Here is a 24,638-nt window from a genome sequence, read left to right as displayed (position 1 = left end):
ATGCCAGACCAGCGCTGTCAATAGCAGGGGCAGGACAGCAAGAGGAGGCTGGGGAACCCCACAGTGGCAGAACACCAGGGCCCGGAGGCAAGACAACCTTTGCAACCCTGATAGTTCTCCCACTGCTTTGGATCCTTTTATTTTCTTGGTATGCTGGTGACATATATCTCTTATTTTCTGCCACCCTGGGGGGCCCCAATACAGTAGGAAGGGAGCTCACTGCAGAACATGTGAAAGGGCCCGTTTTGGGGTCGTAGTAAAGGGCCCCAGGATATATATATATATATATATATCTATATAGATATATCTATATATCTATAGATATATCTATATAGATATATCTATATATCTATATATATATATACATTTTATAGTTGCCCCCCTACTTTTGTCCCTGTCCCCCCATGTGCCCCCCCTAAATTTGAAAGCTGGAGACGCCACTGCCTGTATACAGTGGAATGGAGTTCCTGTACTAAAGACCTGTGAATGATTTGGTGTATATAGTAGAATGTCTGGCCCTCTAGTTGTGTATTTCATGTGTCATTCATTGATATTAGGTTGTCTGTCACACATTTTATTGGGATCTGTCCCTCCTCAGTAGTCTGTACACGACATGGAGGCGAGGCACTGGCACAGTACGATCTGCCATATGTCACAGCCCCGAGCATAGCTCCGCCTCCCACCCGAATGACACATCACAGAGGCGGGGACTCTCCCTGTGGAGCCGCCTCTTAGGTCACGTGGCAAACACGGAACATCCGTACGTCATAACTGTGCGCCTGCTTGGGATTATAGAGCGGCACTTCCGGGCACGGAGAGGTAAACACAGGGTTGTGTACATATATACATATTTTTTTATATAGGGGACAGTATTTGTGGTGATTGGGAGGATACTAATATTAATGTACTGGTTTGTGGCTCTCCAGCTGCGGTAATGAATGCTGGGACTGGTAGTCCCTCAGGAGCAGGCGAGAGAGCCCATGGTCTTCCTGATGGTGGTTTGGGATAATGGCAGGTTCTGTCTTCCAGCTACCCTCTGTTGGACACATCACTCCCTTTTTTTTTTTTTGGTGTGTATCCTGATCGTGTAGTAATTGATGAAAGGTTTAGTGTAATACAGGGGTCAGAAAACTTTTCCACACATAGGCCTCATGCACACAGGAGTATTAGAAGAGGCAGAAACAATAATCCACCAAAGGTGCGTCCAGCGAGGAGTGTTTTTTGAGCATAAAAATGTGCAAACATACATAAACATGTAAATGTATTCCAGTAACAAGAATAAATTTTGTTCTGGCTGGTAGAATGCATTTACACACATACGTGCAATACACAGCTTTTAGCTCCTTTTTTTATGCCTTGATTTCATGCAGTAGTTCTGGCATTCAGAAGAGTGTGTTTTTTTTTTTTTTTTTTTTTTTTTTTTTTTTTTTTTTGACTCCTTGTGTGCATGAGGCCTTGGGCCCCTTTCACACAGGGCTGACTGTTTTGATCAGCAGAGGATCTGTGAGCTGATATCCTGCTGATCAGAGCTGAGCGGGTGGATGACACATCCGTGTCTGCTCAGTGTATGCAGAGTGGACAGACCCCTCTTTGCTGTATGTGTGGCCATAAAGTAAACAGTCTCTGCTATCTGTTTACAGTAGGGTTGCCACCTCATCCCTTTAAAACCGAACACATATTAATTACACAAGTTCTGTGGGTGATTGAGGTGATAATTAAACTCACTTGGTGCTTTATCTGCATTAAATTAGCCTCAGATTCTGTGTAATTCATATGTGTTCGGGGTTAAAGGGATGAGTTGGCAACCCTAATTTACAGCAGTCTACCTCCGCTCTGATCTGCCTGCCTAAGGAGGATGCATCCCCTTTATTTTTTTTTTTTTTAGCGGACCCGAGGTGGGGGGTTGTAAATGAACACAAGTCTGTTTTACACCTGCTGGTCCATGGGGGCAAATAAACCACCCGATCCAGTCCACCAGAAAAATGGACAGGTGAACCTGATCAGACCTTTTGTGCGAAAGAGGCTTAAGTGTCATTTACACAATCCTTAGAAAAACGGCTTGTGAGCAATTGTGTGTGTGTGGTCTTAGTATGTTTTTAGTTTTTGGACTTGTAGTTTTGCTGCTAATGGCAAGTTAGTATATAATGATCTCTTTAACTCTTTTTAACTATTAGCAGTGCAGCAGTGATTGCAAAAATGTATCACCTAGTGCACACAGAAAATATGTTCAACCCAAACGCAAGCTCTTCACACCTCAGATCAGCCCCAATGCACGAACTTCAAATCTCAAGTTGGCCCCAATCCCTATACCTATGCTGGGCTTCTGCACAGCATACAACATCCTCAGTCACCAGCTGGCATTCACTGATGTCAGAGAGGTGGGTAAGCCTGACTTTGTAATTGGCAGTGCAAACAGCATTGTCTGCCAGGCTGGACCCACATGCTGAAGTTTGTTGACACCTGGTGTAAAAATTGGACACACATAATTTGTTCAACCCTAATGCATGCACTTCAGACATCAGATCAGCTCCTATGCACACCTCACATCAGCCCCAGTGAATGTACTTTAGATGTCAATTTATTTCCAATGCATGCACTTTAGACATCAGATCAGCTCCAGTAAGCCCCAATGCATGCACTTTAGATGTTGGTTCTGCCCTGATGCATTCACTTCAGTACTTAGGTCAGCCTCAAACCCTGTACCTGTTCTGTGCTTCTTTCCCTCAGTATACGACATCCACAGCCATCGGTGGGCTTTCAGTGAGATGGGTAGGCCAGGCTATGTAATCGACAGCCTAGTGAGCTGTCAATTATAGCTAGTGTCAGTGGGTGCCAGCCAAACAGAATTGCGTGCCAGCCCAGACTTGCAGGTTGCCAACACATGGTGTAGTAGAACACTTTTGGTAATTAAAATAGATGTAAACCCTAACTGGATCATATTTAGTTTTCTAAAGCACTCTGTGTTTTAAAACAATGCTATAGTTTTAAAATAAAGTATTTGTTTTCTCATGTTTTAATATTTTGCATGTTAGCACCACATATCTCCTGCTGCCACTTCCAGTTTACATGCATTCCCAGAATGCTCTAAACACACATTGTTATAGAAGCACTATTTTACTGATTTATTTTCAAAAGGAGATTTTACAGATAAATAAGAGCAATAGAATAAGTCAGTTTAGAGCGTGGTAAACAAAAATGAACACAAACCATTATGGTTTCCCTTTTAAAGAGGAACAGTATTGCACTGGTTATGTTATTGTAATAATTGAGTTTAACTTCCAATTAGCAGTACAGTTATGAGTGCAATATAGTATTACAAAGCCACACACAAAACATTTTCAACCCTAAAGCGTTCGCACTTCGGACGCAAGATTGGCCAAATGCAAAAACATCAGATCTCAGATCAGCTCCATTGCATGCACTTCACACCTCAGGCCAGTCCCAATTCATGCATGTCAGATGTCTGATGGACACCTATGCATGCATTTCAGACATTGGCCCCAAACCCCCATACTTTTAGGAGCACTGGGTACCCCTGTAGGTTAGCTGGCAACTTTTCCCATGAAGCACACTAACATTGTCAGCCACCATCTGGCTTTCAGTGACATGAGGGAGGTGGGTAAACCAGGCTTTGTAAATGATATCCTAGCCAGTTGTCAATTACAGCCAGTGTCAGTGGGTGCCAGCACACTCAGCATTGTGTGCCAGCCTGGGCTGCAACTAACAAACTCCCAAAGTATGAGCTAAAGTTTTTTTTTTTTTTTTTAAGTGAAGTTCCGCTTACCTGATTAATATAATTAAGCTTAAGGTAGATATGACTACCACACAGTTATTGTATAGAAGAACATGGTGTAAACACAACCGATTTTGCTACATATGCTTACTGTAAGTAGTCACTTCTATTGTTGACCTTGTGGTTATTAGTTGGGAGTATCCATCCCAAATGATCATTTCTTCCCTGAAGGTCAATGACCTAGCTGAATTTGCAACAATTTGAAAATGGTCTGTAGACAGGCAAACATTTTGGGGCAGAGACAGCAAGGCAACTATCTGTTCAATAAGAAGGTTCACCATGGCAGTGAATGTTTCTTTTATGGCTTGTCTATTCATATTGTTTTTAATTCCCTTTGGGAATTTTCGAAATAAGCTGTAAACTAAAACCTCACTTTTTTATTTCTATAGTTGCTTTTTCTGTGACTGAAGATGACAAGACATGGAAAGAACTGCACAGCTGGAGCTGTGTACACCTACTACGAGAAGAGAAAAGACACTGGTTTGTAGCACTTTAAAATAGAATTCCAGCCAGATGTTTTTAATTAGTTTTGGATAGAATGGTGAAGGGCTGCGACCCTGTCCCTCATCTTACTTGTCACAGCAATCAGTTGTCTACTTATCACAATGACCCATTTAGTTTCCATTCTTTCTAAGTCAGTGACCTAAAAACCAGTGTGCAGATCAGATGCTCTGACTTCACTATGACTTTTTGACCTGCTTGTTCTGAATTAGTGCTTCTGCTAGGACAGCCAGGCAACTAGCACTTCTTGAAGGGGATAAGCAGTGGCAGCGCTTATATTTTTCTCATTCACACAAGTGTGCAGATATCTGCGTTCAGATCTGTAATTTGTACAGATCTTAATGTAGCACTGTTGTATCCTATGGGCCCATACACACAGGTCTGTTTTGGACTGCAGTGTATAGCTACGTAAACCATAATAAGAAAAATCCGCATCCAAGGTCCTGCATAAGGGCTGTATTTTATGCTGTACACATTTTATGCTGTACACATTTTATGCTGTATGCTGTCGTGCAGCGATCATAAAGATATCTGCATCGCACACCAAACTGATATACACTGATTTGCAGGATGCTGAAGCAACAAGTGAATGATTCTACAGTAATCGGATAAAGGATAAGGATAAAGCACAACTTAATCTTATGTGAAAAGGAGTCTTTCCCACAGTGAGAACAACAGTTGACACAGTCCAGTAACACAGATTTAATCATTGTTGACCTGTTTTTTCAAAATGCAAGCTACAGGGTTGTCTCCTTCGTTTTCACTTCACTACTTGGTGGGTAGACAAATATGCAAGTCAGGCTTCATCAGCTCCATCTTTAAAATGAACCTGTAACTTGTCCATTGAGCAGTTGTACCTACCTGTGCCTTGGGCAGTTGTAAATACTTTTGCTTGCTTCTTCAGTGTCCTCGTCACCCGTCGGAGCCCTGGCAGAAAAATGCTAACAGTTATTAGAGAACATTTTTTTTCTTGAGCTATTTATCCCCGTGGAAACTCCAACCCAACCTCGAATTAGCACTGTGATTTTTGAGGGGCTTTATGAGAAAATGTGGGATTCTATGAAAGAATCCCGATGTTTGCCTTGTATAGGCCAAGTACAGGTTTAATTAAATCTAAAATGGCAAGCTCAGGTTTGTCTTGATGGGGTTTTATTTAAATAATCAACAGTTATAGAATAAGGTCCTGTTTTAAGAAGTCCTGCTGGGACTGAATTGAAACACTACTCAAACAGCCAGTTTGTATTTCAGCTGCTTCTGGATATGGAACACAAACTGTTCGGCTCAGCAGAGATGCCGTGAAAGATTTTGATTGCTGCTGCTTATCCCTCCAGCCATGTAAAGATCCTGTGGTAACGTAAGTATTGAATGAACCACATGTAAAATATAGGCTATCTCTAAGGCCCAGTGGCTGTTCTGCTTTCTTTGCACATAGCCCAGAATATAATGGAATCTGTTAGGGTGGTTGCTGCCTGGCGAAACAAAAGTTCCCACCAGGGGCTGTAGGATGCCACTGTTTGACTTCTTGATGCACAGAACATAACAAGAACACACCATCAGTAGTGATAGTCCAGAAAGATATTTTATTGAAAGATCAACAATGTGAAAAAGCTGATGTGTTTAGTGGGTTCACTATACTATCTATATCTCTCTATCACCCAAGTCCTTTTCCAGTAAAGACCATGAGAAGCAAAGCTCGGGCCCCCCCCCCCATCGGGACAGGAGACACATTACCCCTCAGAGTTTAAAGTTGGTAATCCAGGCACCTGCATCATTGTGGTGTTTCTTCTGGACGGGTGTTACATGTTTCCTTGGAACTGATGCAAGAAGCCTGGTGGGCAGTCTGAAATGTCTGGTGTGGGAGGTGGGTGCTGTACCTTGTCTTTACCCATCTGAGATTTCCCCCTGTTTACGAGCAGGTCGTGGCTGCTGTTCTTCTGTTTTCAGTGTGTGTGTGTGTGTGTGTGTGTGTGTGTGTGTGTGTGTGTGGGGGGGGGGTTTACCAGGACAGTCAATGTGTCCCCCTCTTGCTAGCTCAGCCAGCTTTAAGAGCAAGCCACTGTGTGCTGGTAGTAGGTGAGCGCTTCCTCGTGGATGGGTGGAGCCCCAGAGCCCTGAAAGCAATCTACCTGACCTATAGTGAATAGTCATTGGGACCAATTGTGAAGAGTCAGCATGTCCTCCAAAGAGTGTTAAGTATATGTCACTCTCCTTTGAAGTGAGGCTGCATTTGCGACACAATAAACTCCCTTCACCAAAGAATGCAGTCCACTGCTTGCTGTGTATGCATCTTGAATGTAATGTAGTTAGGCCTCGTAGACAGTTATTTATTTCAAGTTACACATTTGTTTCATTTGCCACTTTCAGCTCTTAAGTGGGGATAGCAATCGCCATGAATGCCACATGGCCATAAGTTAAGTTATCAAGACAGTTCTAGGGCAGGCCTCAAATTTTCCACTCGCATTTTGTGAGTGGAAAATGAGGGCTGGTGAGCGTGGGGGTGAGCACTGCCGGCTCTTCTCCCAGTGATCGCCCAGAGGAAGAGAGAGAGCCGAGCGGAACATCGCTGTAAAACAGCTTTCATTTCAATTGCCGTGTGTTCCCCGCACTCGCTGTCACATACAGCTCCGGGCTCGGGTACTTTGATAGACAGAACACTGTATCCAATCCCAGGACGTGTGACCTATTTCAAAGTCCCTGGCTAGGAGGCGGGGCTGTAAGTGATGGTCTGTGGTTAGAATACACGGCTATATAAATTAAAGCTGTTACAGCGATGTTCCTCGCTGCTCTTATGATTTGTCTGGCAATCCTCTTCCTCTCCTCTCTTCCCCTGCACAGGTGAGGCTGCATTGTTGGGCACAGGTGAAGCGGCATTGATGAATACAGGTAGGCTGCATTGCTGGGCAGAGGTGAGGCTGCACTGATGGACACTAATAAAGTTGTTAATATTTATTTTTATAACTTGAGTCTGCATAAAACATTTAAATGTCATTTTATTAGGGTGTGATTAGGGGCATGGCAGGATAGGGGTTGGGTGGAGCAACTGGTGGCGAGTAACCCTTGAGGCCTGGCTAGTAGCTTAGGACTTGAAATTTTGAGCTCTGAGCTAGCGTATATGTTTGGAATCTTTACGTGAGCTCAAAGCAGATTAACACTAATAGGAGTTCCATGATAGTCACTACAGCTCAGTTAGAGAATTTTTGTCTTTATTTTGATAATACACTATAAGGGCTTCTTTGATAGAGCGTATGCTAGAACATTATCTCCTTTAGTGCAAATAGATATCTCCCCATTTATGAAGATGATGTGGAGACTGATATATTTGCCTTGATAACTCTCTATGCTTCCCCTGTTAGTGAAAAGCCACATTTGTTTGTGAATCCAATAAACAAAAATACTCTAATTTTGATAGTAAAGGTTATGTTTTCGGCCCTAGTGGGTTAGCTACGTGGATAGTAGAGCTCATCGCCCCAAATTTATTGTAATTAATTCCCACACAGTGGCCATTTATACCCATGTGAATAAGAATCGGGCTTCCTTTTATCATTATAAATAACCACTTCTTGTCTGAAAAATTATTTTCAGCAAAGTCCACAGTGAATATTTGACTAAAAAGCTCTTTTGGGAAGGTACTTGGTTCCAGGTTCACTCTAATGGGGCGTACACATGGTCGGACTTTTCGGCTACAAAAGTCCAGCAGCCCGTCCGACAGACTTTCAACGGACTTTTGGTGGACTTGCGGCGGACTTTCTAACGAACGGACTTGCCTACATACGATCACACAAAAGTCCGACGGATTCGTACGTGATGTGGTACACCGGACTAAAATAAGGAAGTTGATAGCCAGTAGCCAATAGCTGCCCTAGTGTGGGTTTTTGTCCGTCGGACTAGCATACAGACAAGCGGATTTCTGGGTCCGGCGGAGTTACGACGTAAAGATTTGAAGCATGTTCCAAATCTAAAGTCCGTCAGATTTGCGACTGGAAAAGTCAGCTGAAAGTCCGGGGAAGCTCACACACGATCGGATTGTCCGCCGGATTTGGTCCGTCGGACTTTTGTAGCCCAAAAGTCCGACCGTGTGTACACAGCATTAAATACTGCAAAAAGGGGACACAGCTTTATGAACAAACAAAATCATTTACCTAGTTATAGAAAACACAATTAAAGATTTACTTGCTGACTGTACCATGTTGCTGTAGATAAGTTTCTCTTGATGCTCATTTTTGCAGGCCAGATGGATACATCTTTGAGAAAGAAGCCATCTTGGAATACATCTTACACCAGAAGAAAGAGATTGCTCGTCAGATGAAGGTGAAGCATGGTTATGGTGGGGTTTTACACAAGAGGGAATATATATCCAATTGTCAATGGAACAAGTAGGCCTTTTGTTTTTCTTATCATGATGCCATATTTCAAAAACATGAGCTGCCAGGAAAGGGACACAGTTGTGCAAATGTTTTGTAGTTCTTAAGCGTGTCATGCAGAAAATCTTAGGCAGTCGAAACAAAAGTTTTTAAAGCTCTATGTCTTTAGTGATTTTGCAGAGTCACTGAATAGTAATTTTATGTTGACTTTCTTTATCAGACCCAAAGTGTGCTTTGCAGTGCTTCCCCCTTTTCCCTTTGCATAAAAATGCATACTAACCGTTAAAAAATAAACAACATAACCAGGTTTGGGTCTCTAGAGACAGGTGGCCATCTTATTCCTTACAGCCTGGGGACAAACTTGGCCTCCATAATCATTTTAGTACAGGATACTTTAAAAATCTAATAGCATATACCTCACAGCACATAACTTTTTGTTTGACATTTTGGGGGAGAGTTACTAAAACTGGAGAGTGCAAAAGCTGCTGCAGCTCTGCATAGAAACCTATCAACTTCCAGGTTTTAGACCTCATTCACACTGAAGGCAGGTTTGAAATCGCCCCCGAAGTCGCCAAAAGTAGTACAGGAACTACTTTTGGAAATTGGCGTGGCGCCGCAAAGTCGGTGTCCCACCGATTAGGACAGTGCCATTGCCAGCAATAGGCTGCTATTTGGCATGTGATTTGACATGTCAAATCGCTCCGATGTGAACGGGGGCTCATTGTCAAAGCTTAATTTAACTACCTGAAGTTGGAAGCTGATTGGCTACCATGAACAGCTGCACTAGATTCTGAGTGCTCCAGTTTTAGTGGATCAACCCCTTTGTTCCTCCAAAGCCCATCCAAAGTTGCAATGAAAATGCTGACTGCCTATATGCATAACTGTAGGTACATCCCACACACACGTTTGCTAGGTCCCTCAGGCATTCTACAGTGGAAATGGGGACAAGAGCTTACCTTTTATGAGCATCACTTCCTATTTACTCGCTATAAAGCATCCTATGTTTGATTAAAATCGTATGCTAGTATAGTGACGCAGTTTGTAGCAACAGTTGGATTCCATATGTCTTCCTCCCTTTTTTTCAGTCTCAAAGGTAAAGCTAAAACATTGCTTTGGGCAATGGTTTTCTTTGGTCCAGTTTTAACGGTTCAGTCCAATAATTTACATCTGTGAAATCTCAGCAGACAAATTGCTTGTGAGAAAGTGTAGTGATGTGCAAAACAAAGTAAGACAGAGCAGCCAATCAGATTAACTTTTCAATCAAACCCAAAAAAATAAAATTGTTCCTGTTTTCTTTAAAGCATGAATAACGGCACAGTGCTTGTGCTGTGTAATTTGTCCTTTTTCTATCATCTAAAATACCTGGCTGATCCTACACGGTGCTGCCATCCCCTCTGTAAATTGACCACGTTTATTATGGCTGCTGAGTCATGATACCGTGGTCAATTTGCCTGCCTCTGTCATCCCGCTGTCTCTCCTCTGTCCCCCATCCCCCCCCCCCGCCCCCCCCCATCAGCTAGTGTCAGTGCCTGACCCTCCCCTCCTGCTGCTAAAATAACTTTAATCTCTTCTTACATCCCCTGTGTTAGATAAAGTTATGTGCTATATAAAAAATATGCAGTTTTATATCTTATTTCAGACCGGTGCTCACGTGACCGCCCGCCGCTCTCCTATCTTCACAGCTGATGTCAGCGGGGGATTCTCAGCCCCTCCTGCTGTAGTTGTCAGATCAGAGGGAGAGAGGCGGGCAGTCACGTGTGCCGAGCGGCACTCTAAAATAAGGTATAAAGCGCATACGCTGGGGCACATAACACAGGGAATTGTATGTAGAGAACAAAGTGGCTTTACAACCACTTTAAAGGTGACAAGTTCCTAGGGGCTAATACCCTTTGGGTACCTCTTCTTCCTTATGTTTTCTTATTAAAAAGAAAAAAAAAAAAAAAATTTTATTCTTACATGTTCTCTACAATGAATTTTCACTGAACAGCCCCAAGCCTCCTTTTCTGGGGTCCATTGCCGACACTGTTGGCTCCCCACCCCCCTGCTGAGTGCCCACCATAGTAAACTGCTTGCTCTGGGTGCACTTGTGCGGGCTCACTCCCAAGCCGGCTCTTTGTGTCCATTGACGCAGAGCACAGCTCAGCCCCGCCTCGCCCCCAGCTCTCTCCTCACAAGCTGTGATTGAAAGAAGTAGGAACTGACGGCTCCCGCTGCTGCCTCTCTGTCTGAGGAGAGAGCGAGCTGAGGGAAACCGCTGCCCTTGCGCACATTGATGAATCAAGTTCAGGCCCAGGTAAGTATTTAGGGAGGCTGGTGGGAGAGCTGCATACAGAAGGGTTGATAAAAAAACATTGTATCTTTTTAGAACCACTTTATTAAAATATGCAGGATTTTGCAGGAGACATTGGTCAATTTTATTGGTTGAATGATATCCTAATTATAGGGTAAATCTATTTTACCCTATATATATGTTTATATATATATATTTTACCCTATATATGGTTAAATCGCAGGCATTTAAAATGCACAGTCAACACCTGCAATGGCTGTATATATGCATTTAGCAAATTGTGCTGTTTATGCATGAAAATTGCTGCTCAACTGAACTTTTTTTTTTTTTTTTTTTTTTTCTTAAATAATCATACAGTTGTATGAAAAGCAGAAGAATGAGAAGAAGGCAGAAATGGAAGAATTAACCAAAGCTGCAAAGGAGTCCAAAATGAAAGTGTTTCTTGATAAGGAAATGTCCATCATCAGTAAACCACTCAACCCCTTTTCAAAGAAAATGGGTATAGTGAAATCTTTTGGTTTTTCTGCTAATCCTTTCCCTTTTTTTTTTTTTTTGCACTACTGTTAGTGAAGTCTACAGGTTTGGTAAGTCATCCCATTAACTGGTGGTGCCTATAGATTACACAATTTTTGTGGCTGTTTAACCCTTCTGCTGTAAATGGTGCTTCCCATTTAAGTTATGTTTGCTAAAGATTTCCCTTTCCTATAAACCAGGGATATGCAATTAGCGGACCTCCAGCTGTTGCAGAACTACAAGTCCCATGAGGCAAGACTCTGACAGCCACAAGCATGACACCTAGAGCAGAGCATGATGGGACTTGTAGTTTTGCAACAGCTGGAGGTCCGCTAATTGCATATCCCTGCTATAAACCATATATTTTTGAAAGCATGTGGCGTTTATTTGGCAGGGGGTATGTAACTCTTTCCATCCACTGTAGGTCTTCTATCTCTGCTCATACTGAACACTGTTCTCGGTACCGCGCAGCCTGGTAAAGCCACAGTGAAGTTTCGCTGAAGCTCTTCAGTGATGTGGAGGCTTATAAAAGTTCAGGTGTAGCATTACTGAGCACATTTCTGCCAGCCACTGCATCTGCTTGTATGAGCTGCACAGTGGCTGGGCAGGAAATTTTGCTCAGTGATGCTGAGCCTGCACTTTTAACAGGCTCAGTATTACTGAGCTGACTGCCTGTTGTTTGTGCGTGTATGCACGTGTACACAAGCAGCGCTGCCACCCGAGGCATCCATCTTTGCCATGGGAGGAGCAGCAGAAATGGCCACCATTATTTCTTTGTGTGTGTGTGGGTTTTATTTTTTATTTTTTTTATGGCTTCCTGTGTCACTTGTAACACTAAACTCTTTTTTCACATTCCAGTCTGACCGTTTTTATCTTAGTTTGGTGATTTTTTTTTTTTTAGGGGGTTTTTGTGTTGCTGAGTATCATCTGATGTACAGTACATGATCTTGCGTGTGCTTTCTTTGTTTTCTTTTGGAGATAGCTGCTGCATGGTTATCCTAATATTCATTGTGAGTTTTTGTGTGGTGTTTGTGTTTTTTTTTTTTTTTTTAATTTATTTATTTTTATTTAATTTTTAGAGAGTAATGGCTCAGCAGAAGAGGCCAGCAGCAGTAAGCAAAGCAGTGAGGATAAAAGCAAGCAGCTTCCCAGCTTTTGGATCCCATCGCTGACACCAGAGGCCAAATCCACACTTGTGAAGAAGCCAGTGAGTATCCTAAATTAGAACAAAACCAATTTATTTTTACAAATAGAAGTGATGTACCGGATTTATTCACTTTAATAGGATACAAAGCAGTTCTACGAAACACAAATTTCAACCTGAACTCCAGGCAGCTAAATATGTAAAATGTCATATCTCCATAGAATACATTCTGTTATCCATTTAACAATAGTTACATCACAGCCTGCATTCAAACTTCACAGTGATTACATGTTATTTATTCACTACCAGCCAGATTTTCCTAAAAATAAAAACTTCCTTTTATTACTCATAATCAAGTTTACCTACATGTTCCTAAAACCATACAAATCTTTCCCCTTTACTTCATTTATAAATGTTATGTTGGGCCCTATATGGGCAGCTACTATAGCAATATTGCTTATAAGTGCAGTTTATACACGCACAATTTTATCCTAAAGCACCCGTTTCCAATGTAAGGCTGTTTATTGAGTGTTTATTGAGAAATAGATCAGTCAGGCACAAGCAATGCAGCACATTGTTGTACAATAAAACAATCCTCTGTGTTTGTTTAGACAGCTGGTGGGACCCACTCGTGAGTTTCATCAGCTACATTGTGTGTCCCTCTTCCAAATCATTCTTCTTTCCAGTAATGCTAGGTAGGTTTGGTTCCCTATTTGCATTATCACAGAGAGCAGTCAAGCTGCAAAAGCTGTATAGTAAATACAGGATCAAGTATTTCAGCCACAATAGCTGCATAATAGGTGCTGGGTCAAGCAGTAATGCCACTCTAGGTGAGTGACCAACTCTCACATGTTGTGAACTAGAATCTAGGGTGCTGCACAGCTCGAGATTGAGTAACATGCACAAATCCGGAATATTGCTGCACTCCTTTATCTTTATTGAAGCATTAAAATGATATTACAGGAATAAGGATGAGCTCAGGCATGTTCGGAAAGAACACAGGAGCACCACTGGTGGGGGCCCATGCAGGACCGTAAGGCCAGGGGTCTGATGAAGGGGGAACCAAACTGCAGGCACAGGAACTGTTGGGGCTGTGACATCACTTCCGGGCTTCGTACACAGTGCGAGCGGCCGCTGTATACTGGCCCCAACAGTTCCTGTGCCTGCAGTTTGGTTTCCCGTTCATCGGACCCCTGGCCTTACAGTCCTGGATGGGCCCCCACCAGCGGTGCTCCTGTGTTCTTTGACAAACCGCTTTGTGCTGGGTTTCCCTAAGTCCCTGTGTCATCCATCTGGCTCCAGCCTCCAGGTACTGTCAGTTTTTTAATCCAAGTCTCTGCATGACCATCAATTGACTGCTGTATGCCTTGGTGAACATTTTTATTATTTTTTTAACAATAATAAAAAGTTTTTACTTTGCCTCTGAGGGTCCTATTTATGTCTGCTGACCAGTGCTGTTCACCCCTTTGATTATATAGTTCCTCGATCTCTGCAGCCGCGCATCGGGAAAATGTCTCACTGCCTGCGATTAGTGCTGTGCAGTGCCGACTTCCTGGCAGGCTCTGCACATGCTAGTTGCGAACACGCCTGAGCTCATCCTTACTCAGGAACATTAAAAAGTCATACCTGTCTTACCTGTGATACCTGTCATACCTGTGATACCTGTCATTTTAATGCTTCAATAAAGATACCAGTGTGCAGCAATATTCCGGATTTGTGCATGTTACTGGATCAAGCAGTAGTTTTGAAGTAAACACTAGACCTCACGTCACAAAAGTTATGCAACAAACACCAGACAAGGCAATTAAGCCTCTACTGTTTTGCTGTACATGCTAAGCATCTGAAATGTCTTTGAAATAGTTAAAGATGAGCTTTTCTGGTGTACATGATTCTGGCTGAGAGACCATCCCTGTTTAATTTGCCAAAGAATTTATAAATCTGTCCAGTCACGATTGTGATTCACACACACGGCACAGCTACGAAGGAGACATCACTTTCTCTGTTACAATTGAATGCAGTGTGCAGATTGGAGCGTGCATTGGAATAGTGCGTGTTTATATCTGCCTGTAATTCAGCTTTAAAGTGGTGGTTAAGCCACTATATTATATCTGTACCATCACATCTCCATCTCTGTATTTGCAGACGATACTAAGCTAAGCAGGGCAATAACTTCTCCGCAGGATGTGGAAATCTTGCAAAAAGACCTGAACAAATTAATGGGGTGGGCGACTACATGGCAAATGAGGTTCAATGTAGAAAAATGTAAAATAATGCATTTGGGTGGCAAAAATATGAATGCAATCTATACACTGGGGGGAGAACCTCTGGGGGAATCTAGGATGGAAAAGGACTTGGGGGTCCTAGTGGATGATAGGCTCAGCAATGGCATGCAATGCCAAGCTGCTGCTAATAAAGCAAACAGAATATTGGCATGCATTAAAAGGGGGATCAACTGCAGAGATAAAACGATAATTCTCCCGCTCTACAAGACTCTGGTCCGGCCGCACCTGGAGTATGCTGTCCAGTTCTGGGCACCAGTCCTCAGGAGGGACGTACTGGAAATGGAGCGAGTACAAAGAAGGGCAACAAAGCTAATAAAGGGTCTGGAGGATCTTAGTTATGAGGAAAGGTTGCGAGCACTGAACTTATTCTCTCTGGAGAAGAGACGCTTGAGAGGGGATATGATTTCAATTTACAAATACTGTACTGGTGACCCCACAATAGGGATAAAACTTTTTCGCAGAAGAGAGTTTAATAAGACTCGTGGCCACTCATTACAATTAGAAGAAAAGAGGTTTAACCTTAAACTACGTAGAGGGTTCTTTACTGTAAGAGCGGCAAGGATGTGGAATTCCCTTCCACAGGCGGTGGTCTCAGCGGGGAGCATTGATAGCTTCAAGAAACTATTAGATAATCACCTGAATGACCGCAATATACAGGGATATGTAATGTAATACTGACACATAATCACACACATAGGTTGGACTTGATGGACTTGTGTCTTTTTTCAACCTCACCTACTATGTAACTATGTAACATCTGTTATATAATTGTGTCCCTGTGCTGTATAAAAACTATACCGATTTCTACCTCCTCTCAGAGTGTCTCCTAGTGCTTACATGACTCTCTTCGACTGACGGCTATAGTGGGAGGGGCCGAGAACTCCCGCTGACATCACCCGGGAGGAGAGAGAGAGAGCCGAGCAGTCACGTGAGCACTGGGAGATGCTCTGAGATGAGGTAGAAATTGGCGTCGTTTTTTTTTTGTACAGCACAGGCACTGGGACACACATCGTTATATATCAGATGGGAAGGTACAACTATAATATAGTGTTTTTTTTTATTTTTAAGAGCTGCAGGGGGGAGGGGCAGGCAGTGTCTCAAGCTGACAGGCAGGGAGGGGGTAGAGGAGGGGGGGGGGGGGGGGAGGAGAGCTGTGGATGACAGAGGCATGTACACTGACCACGGTGTCAGGGCTCAGCAGCCATGATAAACTGTGGTCCGTTTACAGGGGGGAGGGCAGATCCTGGCAAGATCAGCCAGGTATTTTAGTTTATACAGGGGGCCAAATTACACAGCACAAGCGCTGTGCTGTTATTGATGCTTTAAGGGAACAGGGGATGTTCTGTGACAGATGTGAAGACATGGCAAATATTGTAAAGGTCCATTTGCGCCACTTCACCTTAACCATGCTTTAATATGTCTTGATTTTACCTGAAGAGCTTAAAGGGTTTTTCAGTTTTCAGCAGCTATGTTTTCCATAAGGATGATTGGAAATGACATATAAAATGCAGTAGTCTTGGATTTCTACCAAAGGGGCTGCACTCAAGATACTCTTCTCAGAAACTGCATAGGAAAAGCAAAGATAGGTGCAAAATAAAATTGTGAGATATTTGAGAATCAGGCATAGGTGGTTCATCAAACCAGGTGACAAGCCCTGTGCTTACTTCATTGCAGAACCTTGCATTCTAAAGAACTTCACCAGTCCATAAGGAGAAGGTAAGATGCTGCAAGTCAGGTAATTTGGGTTAATATCCACCATAAAATGAGCCCCGAGATGTTGATTCTTAGGGTGTTTGTAGTATCTCCAAAACAGAAGTAGGTAGGAATCTGCAATAGTTTGTTAACATACATGTATATGTGTACGTATTTTGTAAACCTTCATGGTATTTCATAACACATTTCCACATTGTATGCTAACTACTGGGTTTTTTTTTTTGTTTTTTTGTTTTTTGACAGGACAAGAATGTTTACTGTCCCATGAGTGGAAAGCCTCTGAAGATGAAAGACTTGATAACTGTAAAGTTTACTAAAGTAGATGAAAAGGTGGATCGGGTCGGTCTCATAAACCGCCAAGACAGATACGTTTGTGCAGTGACGCGGGATATGCTTGGCAATTCTGTACCCTGTGCAGTTTTACGCCCTTCGTAAGTCCATTCATTTTTTTTTTTTTTTCTAAGTCTCATTTTATAAAAATAGAAAAAAAAGCAAAACCTATGAAGTCAAAGTGACACGTTATTGAAATAGGTTTATACACCATTTTTCCTTTTCTCTTCCCCAGCCTAAAAAAAAAAAAAAAAAAAAAAAAAAAAAAGCAGTATAATCCTTCAGTTACATTTTTACAGTGGGCCGAGAGAATTTAAAAAAATTGGGGAAAAAAAAACTCAGTACAATAATTTCAGTACAACAGAAGTACCTTGTGCAATGGGGGTGATTTACTAACGGCAAATAGACTGTGCACTTTGCAAATGCAGTTGCTTCAGAGGTTAGTAAATGAGGTGAAGATTCACTTTGCAAAGAATACCTAATCACATGCAAGGAAAATAAAAACACACCGATTTTGCTTGCACATGATTGGATGATGGAAGTCAGCAGAACCTTCCTCATTTACTAATCTCTGGGGCAACTGCAATTGCACAGTCTGGGGTTGATTTACTAAAACAATATGTAGCACTAAATTAAAGTTTAGAAACATTTTGAAGTAAAATGTTAGGCTTCTTTTCCATGGGGGTACTAATCCATACACCTGTGCAAAGGGCCATCTTGACCCCTGCAGGATGTGCACAGGTGTTCTGTGCAGGCAGGCAGGCTGCACGGATCTCTAAGCGCATCCTGGAGTGAACATTTGTGTGGGTCCAATGCACAGATCATCATGCAGTCTGTCTGTGTTCTGATCCGTGTATCGGTCTTGCACAGATGCACACTCCAGGATGTGCATGCAGGTCTGTGCAGCTGCCCACCTTTCATTGATTTGAACTGGCTGACTGTATAGGGTTGCAATTAATATCTGTACACGCCTGTACAGTACAAACACGCCTGCTCAGAATCAATGCTCACCAAACATGACATTAGCAGAAGGTGCCCAAAGGGTGGTGCTCAAGCTGAGGTTCCATGGAATACGTCACTAAGTTTGTGTTTGTTGGCTGACAATTGTATACCGTTAGTATGCAAGACAAGTTCCTGGCACACGCCCTTCGGACAAAAGTCTGATGCTCTGTTCGCCAACAATCCGATCGTGTGTACGAGGCTTTAGATAGAAGGCATTCCAAATTCTTGCATCACACGTGTGTCTAGCACTTTGCATGACAGTCCACCAACCAATCTATGCGAGTGGGAGGGGTGAAGGGGGAGAAAAACTCTGGGCAACATGTCTATTCATGCAAATCGTGGAGAAATAAAATCTTTAAATACGAAACATTTTGTAGCAAAACTGAGAACAGGGTGACTGTAAATTAGAAGATCACTGCATGTAATATATATAGTGGATTTCCTTTCACACGGGATGTATTTGTAACCTTTTTGGCTCATGTGCGGTAGATATATATTCTTTTGTCCATGTCTACTTTATATGTAACTGGATTGTCTTTGTGACTTGATCACCCATTCATTGCTTTCTAGCAAAGGCCTTTAAAAGGGAAGGCTTGATGCTAGGTAGGTCACATTTGATCTAGAGCTAAATGTCACCTTGGCAGTTTACTGTAGACTGAACATTTTCACTTAAAAGCTAGACAAGGTAACCTTTGAAATGGGGAACATTTATTTCCTTGCATACACATGAATTGCATTTGCAGTACATCGACAAGATTCATTCATTCGTTTTATCTCTCATTGAGGTTATGACGTTCTTTTGTCTACAGTCTAGACATTTTTTTTTTTTTTTTTTTTCTTTACTCCAGACCATATGTGATTGGATCTGGGGTCACTAGTCTGGATGGTAGATATATGCTGACACCTGGAGGACATAATGGGTATTGCGCATTGTTTGATGGACTTATCATTTTGTAAATATAAATTTGATGTATTTATTGCCTTATTTATTATTCACCATCAGGGTGAATCATACAAATCTATACAGCCTATAATTATTATTTTTTCTATAGTATAAACCGACTATATTAGAAGACCAAGCCCAGGTTTTAGAATTGTATAGGTGTATTTGAATCTTTCTTGTACTTAAAGTAAATGTGAACACCTACATTGTGTGCTCTCATGCCTAGTGTGGATAGTGTGAAATAGGAAAGCAGAGGGACTGGCAGGAACACCAGGTATTTCACATAAAGGAAGCAATACAGAGAGAACAGGAGACTTTTTCATACAAGTACATGGTACAGCAGGCACATATCAGGAGTATGAAATTACATATATAACATATTCTTTGACAACTTTCTTCTGACGGCTTAGGGGAGCTGTGGTCACATTGGAGTGCGTGGAGAAGTTGATCAAGAAAGATATGACTGATCCAGTCAGTGGAGAGAAGCTTACAGAGAAGGATATTCTTGTTTTGCAGAGGGTAAGTGTCATTCCCTTGTTCCTTGTAGAATGTTGGCAATAATTCTAAAACCTCCACAGCCTGGAAACTTATAAAGGACCGTGGTCTAATCTTCAGAACATTGTGTCTGGGCACCAGTTATTGAAGAATTTTCTAAAGGTGCATTTTTTTTTTTTTTTTTTTTTTTTAAGTAGTGTTATAATTTCTATGCGGGATCTCTCATCCTGTGTTGTCAATGATTCTGCCTGAATGCTCTTTAGTCATTGTAGCACCAAAGTCCTTTAATACAATTTATAAAACTGAAGTAAGAAAGCCTGTACATGTTGCCCATAGCAATGCATCAGATTTCATCAGTCAATTTCTAATTGGTATGGGTAGGTCACTATGGACAACACAGATCCATTGCTTCCAGTTTTTAAAATTTGTCCACACTGTGCTAGTATCCTGATGATATTCAGCAGATCCTCACTCATTCCTTTTGCCTTTTAGCTGTTGTTCTTAACTTCTTACATAGTTTAACTGACAGAAGGATAATTACGGTCCCTCCAATTTTTTTTTTTTTTTCTTTCGGAGAAGCATTTTGCTTCAGTAAAACAAAAAATAGCTCACAGTACTGTGTAGATAAGTCAAAAAGGGATGGCTAACTCCTAGAAGTCCACAAATATACCCCAAGGTGAAGAGATGGGTAAGGACTTTGGTCATGCAGCCCCTTCGTGCAATAAAAGTAGATTTTAGTAGTAATCAACTTAAAAACATTTATAGAAGAGTGATCAATTGAAAGCACATCTGAGGCACTCTGGAGATGCAGCAATAAGTCATCGACCAGTGGAGGGCTCAGAAATAGAAGTATCAACCTGCAATAGCATTTGCAGCATGGGACCTGCAAAAGTGTTGAGCCCTTAGTTGCTTGGGTGGCTTCTGGGAGGCAAATGCTTCCAGAAAGTGGTGCTGGACGATGCGTTTTGGGGCCTCAATGGGTTCTATACTGTGGGTGCTATTTTCAGCTGATACTGTCCAGGGACTGTTGGGCTTATTGCTGCTGCTGCATCCTTTGAGTGCCTCAGATGTGCCTTCAGATGATTCCTTTACTGTAACTGTTTTTCCACTTTCAATGCACAAGTTTTGCATCTCCTGTTTGCTCAGAGTTGCAAATAAAAACCCCCCAGTTGGGGACAGTAAAGTAGAGCTCAACATTAAAGTGGAAGAAAAGCCTAGGTCTAGCTATTCTGTTGCTCCTCCTTCCACCTATATCCTACCTAACCTGTATCAGAAAAATGTATTATTTGTAATCCACTCTGGTCTGGCCACATGATCCTGCAGCTCCGGCTCAGGGAGCGCTTGACAACGGCTGTGAATTCTGGGAGCCGTGACATCAGACGCTGCTGTCTGGTTGCAGATGTTGAGCCCAGTGCGCTTCAGTTTTTTTAAAAAGCTTTTACAGCTCTCCTATTTTTCATTTCAAATAACCACACAGGACTGATTGCTTAGCTGTGATTTGCCTTTCAGGTGTAACTGTCTCTATTTCTCTCACTGTACATAGGATAATAATTATGGCTTCTTTGCAGGGTGGCACAGGATTCTCTGGATCAGGAGTACAGCTGGAAGCTAAAGAAGCTCGGCCAGTCATGCAGGCATGAGAAGTATTTGTATCACCAACCTCTCCATTCAGCACCCTTCTGTAATTTTCTGTAATTATACTACAAAAATGGGTTATTCCTTTTTGTGTGCAATAAAGTAGGCATTGAACATTGGTTGGGTCCTGACTGCAGAACTGAATCTCAGCTCAGTGATAAAAGTAGCCAGCCCCCAGTTTCCTCTATTATTCCCTCAACATTGAACAGTCGCATGTTACTCCCATTACCTAGGAGTGGATAATTTGTATATATTCTTTCAGAATATTAAGGTGAGCGATCCATCTAAGATTTTAAGCCTTTATCCTTATAAAAACAGATGCTAAAATACAGAGAAAACTATGTAGGCTCCTCCTGAAAATGCTGGCTTGGTAGCGGTCTCGGGCTTTAAAAGAAAACCTTTCTTGAAAAAAAAATAGAGGCTGCAATTGCTGACTTCACCTTCTAAAAATGCCGGTTGCCTGGCTGGAATGTGAGCAAAGTCTCTTACTTCAATATTTTGAATTATTGATGCAGAGCAAGAATGTGGATCGGGAATCTGACGATCCTGATCTGCATACTTGAGTTGAAACCAGAAGATTGGCATAGACAGCCAGGTAACTAGCATTTACAGCCTGCAGACACCAACTTGGGACAAGTATGCAAGTACTTTTGCATAGTTGGTAATTTAGAAAGTAGTGAAGCCATGGGATCAGCCAGGAAACACATATTTTCAGAAACTGAGGTTATCAGTGGCCTTTTAGACTGGTTTAGCCTTTCCTAAAAGCACTGAATATTTAAAGGATAAGTTCACCTTTTTGAATTTTTTTTTATAAATGCACATTTTTTTTTTTTGCAGGTAAAAATGAGTATTTGTTACTTTAATTTATTTTTTTGTATTGCGGGTGCAGTGTCGGGCTCCTGCTGACTGTCTGTATAGCTGTCTGTTCATACCTCTGATACGGGCAGGCACTTACTGAATGACAGGAAGACCAATGAATTGCCTAGAGCGCTCATCAGTGCCACAAAGGCTGACAGGACTTGTAGTTCATTAAAAGATAAGTTCACTTTAAAAAAAATAAAAATAAATAAATAAATGCCCATTTTTAAGGTTAAATAAAATATATATATATATATAATATACATTTTTTTTTTTTTTTTTTTTTTGGAGCCTGGAAAGCATTACATCAGTGATCACTGGTGCCAAACAGGTCTCCTGCAGACTATGAATGTAAGCTGTCTGCCCGTGCATAGTACGGACAGGCAGTTTAACACTGACTGGAAGATTCAATGAACTACTGCAGTGCTCAACAGCATTATGGTAGTTCATTGAGAACTACAGGCCGACATCCGCAAAGGAGTAGTTCATTCACAGAAGTCTTGGCGCAGCCAAGTGGGCAGAGCCCAGCACGGCCGTGCTCTTTTTAAAAAGTGACAGGTAGTACGGGGGAATTTTTTCCCGTACTGCTTTCATAGGGAGAGAAGGCAAGGGGGGAGCAGCTGCAGCTGTGGGAACATGCTGCATGTTTCATAGTAAAAATGAGTGAAACATGTAACTTGTTCCCAAAGGTGAACTAATCCTTTAACTCACAGTACACTGTGATTGAAGGGCGCATCCCTGTGGGCAGATCCCTGCACAACCACACTCTTTGAATTGTGACAATGGGTACGGGGAGAGGACCCCCAGCCCGCTGTTAAGGGGGAGCTGGGGGGTCAAAGCAGGCAGGTCAGGGAGATGTACTCTAAATGTAACATTTTTGTTAAGGTGACCTTATTCTTTGAAGTTATTAGGCTTCCCATAGCTATAAAAAGATCACCCCCCATCAGTCAGAAATTGAATCATAAAGCAGTTGTCATGTATGGAAAAATCAGTTACCTGGACTGGGCGTTTCTGGTTTGTCAAAATTGTACCTTTTTGTTAGCCAAATACAGCATATTTTAATGTTTTGTATTTAAAAAAAATGTACCTGTTCAAACTTGCATACAAATTCAACTTAAAGTGATTGGTAAAGTCTTGTTTATTATTTTTAAAATATAAGCTAAGCCAGCAGGTGTCACTATTTGCTGTGTTTTTTGTTTTGTTTTTTCACCTTTTTCTATGTTCTCATCTCTGTTGTGAAAACCCAGAACCATTCTCTAACACGTTTTCTCCATTTTCAGTCAAGACACCCTTTAAAGTTATGCATAGTATTGAGACACCCCATTCTAATAAATAGTAAAAAAAAAAACAAATAGTTTAACATAACACAGCAACATCCACACCTGTAGGATATCCAAAGTTGGAGGTGATTTATTCTTCCAAAGCAAATACACCTTTGCACATGGGTACTAACTAGTATTCTCTTCTCCCTCACTCAGCTAATGTAACCCCAGTGCTGATGGAGAGGGGCAGGGAAGGAGGAAAAGAGGATGCTGTGCAGGAGCCCGACATGCTCCTTACCAAACGTTGATGTAATTTGGTTGTTAGAACGCTGGAAAATTTTAATAGTGTACAATAAAAACCTGTGGCTTTGTGTGACTAAAAGGCAGGCTTCATCCACCCGCTGGTTTGTATACAATTTTGGGCAATTTTTAGGCATTTTGCCAAGGTATCCCTGAAAAAAAATCTGAAGGCACCCTGGTTAAAAAACAAAAAAAAAAACTGTTACACTGTTAATTAAAAATGAGCATGAGGTTACATTTAAAGTTGCATCTCCAGTATATAAAAAAAAAAAAAAAAAAAAACTCATGGCAGGCCCCCCGATACCAGCTTCACCCACACTGTAGCCATTATTGCTGGATTCAGATTTCCATGTTAAAAATCATTCTAATTCAGTGTGTATTTCTTTATTCCATGTATCTGTTCATCGTTTTGTTTTTGTTTTTTAAATAAAACTGTCAAATATAGTGTTATTAAATGTTATGGTGCAATTTTATTATTCAGGCCCTGAATTCCCTGGTAATAGCAGACCATTGTTCTACTACACTTATCTTTTGTTTCTCCTTCCAGCATTTCAAGATCCTCGTCTTCTTTATTTTTAATAAGTTGATTTAAGCTAAAATTTAGCAAAAGAAAACACTTTTTGTAATGAAAGATGTCCCACGTTGTGCAGACAGCTGGATCCTGTAGAATTCTTCTGTGCAGGGTGCCCAGTTCCCTCTCTGCCTCTGGACTTGTGGAGTGCAGGGGGTTAATAGTTATGATAAAGTTCTTGATGAGGACTGGTCTATTCCTCCATTGGGAAAACTTAATTTCATTGTTTTTTTACTGCTTGTGACATGATCTGTGCATGGCCATACACCAGTGAAAAAATCATTTGAATGTGTTTTCGAAAAAAAATTAACACACTGTCATGAGAGCAAGTGATATTGCCATCATGTAATGACCAAGTTAACCAATAATAAATTGTTTAATCACTTCAGCTCCAGAAGGTTTTACCCACTTCCTGACTAGGCCATTTTTTTTGCAATGCTGCTCTGCGTTGCTTTACCTGACAATTGCGTGGTCATGTGACACTGTACCCAAATAAAATTGATTATCCTTTTTTTTTTTCCCCCACAAATGGAGCTTTCTTTTGGTGGAAGTTGACCACCTCTGCGGTTTATTTTTTAGCTAACAAAAAAGACTGACTAGTTTGGGGGGGGGGGGGAGGATTGAATTATCTAATTTCTTCATCAA

At 41.7% G+C, this 24,638-nt stretch overlaps 1 protein-coding gene across 1 annotated transcript; it reads left to right on the top strand.

Moving 5' to 3' along the window:
* Window positions 1-694: 694 nt before the first annotated feature.
* On the top strand, window positions 695-23,877 carry NOSIP (nitric oxide synthase interacting protein). The gene is made up of 9 exons (XM_073602166.1): window positions 695-819; window positions 4,183-4,273; window positions 5,543-5,648; window positions 8,521-8,602; window positions 11,303-11,444; window positions 12,538-12,665; window positions 16,841-17,028; window positions 19,283-19,391; window positions 20,936-23,877. The coding sequence occupies exons 2-9, from the start codon at window positions 4,204-4,206 to the stop codon at window positions 21,005-21,007; spliced, it is 897 nt and encodes a 298-aa protein (XP_073458267.1). The 5' UTR covers window positions 695-819; window positions 4,183-4,203; the 3' UTR covers window positions 21,008-23,877.
* Window positions 23,878-24,638: the final 761 nt, after the last annotated feature.

This window comes from Aquarana catesbeiana, linkage group LG10 (assembly GCF_042186555.1).
Source record: "Aquarana catesbeiana isolate 2022-GZ linkage group LG10, ASM4218655v1, whole genome shotgun sequence".
NCBI lineage: Eukaryota > Metazoa > Chordata > Amphibia > Anura > Ranidae > Aquarana > Aquarana catesbeiana.
Note: the sequence above shows the minus strand (reverse complement) of the source record. Positions and strands in the feature narration are given on the sequence as shown.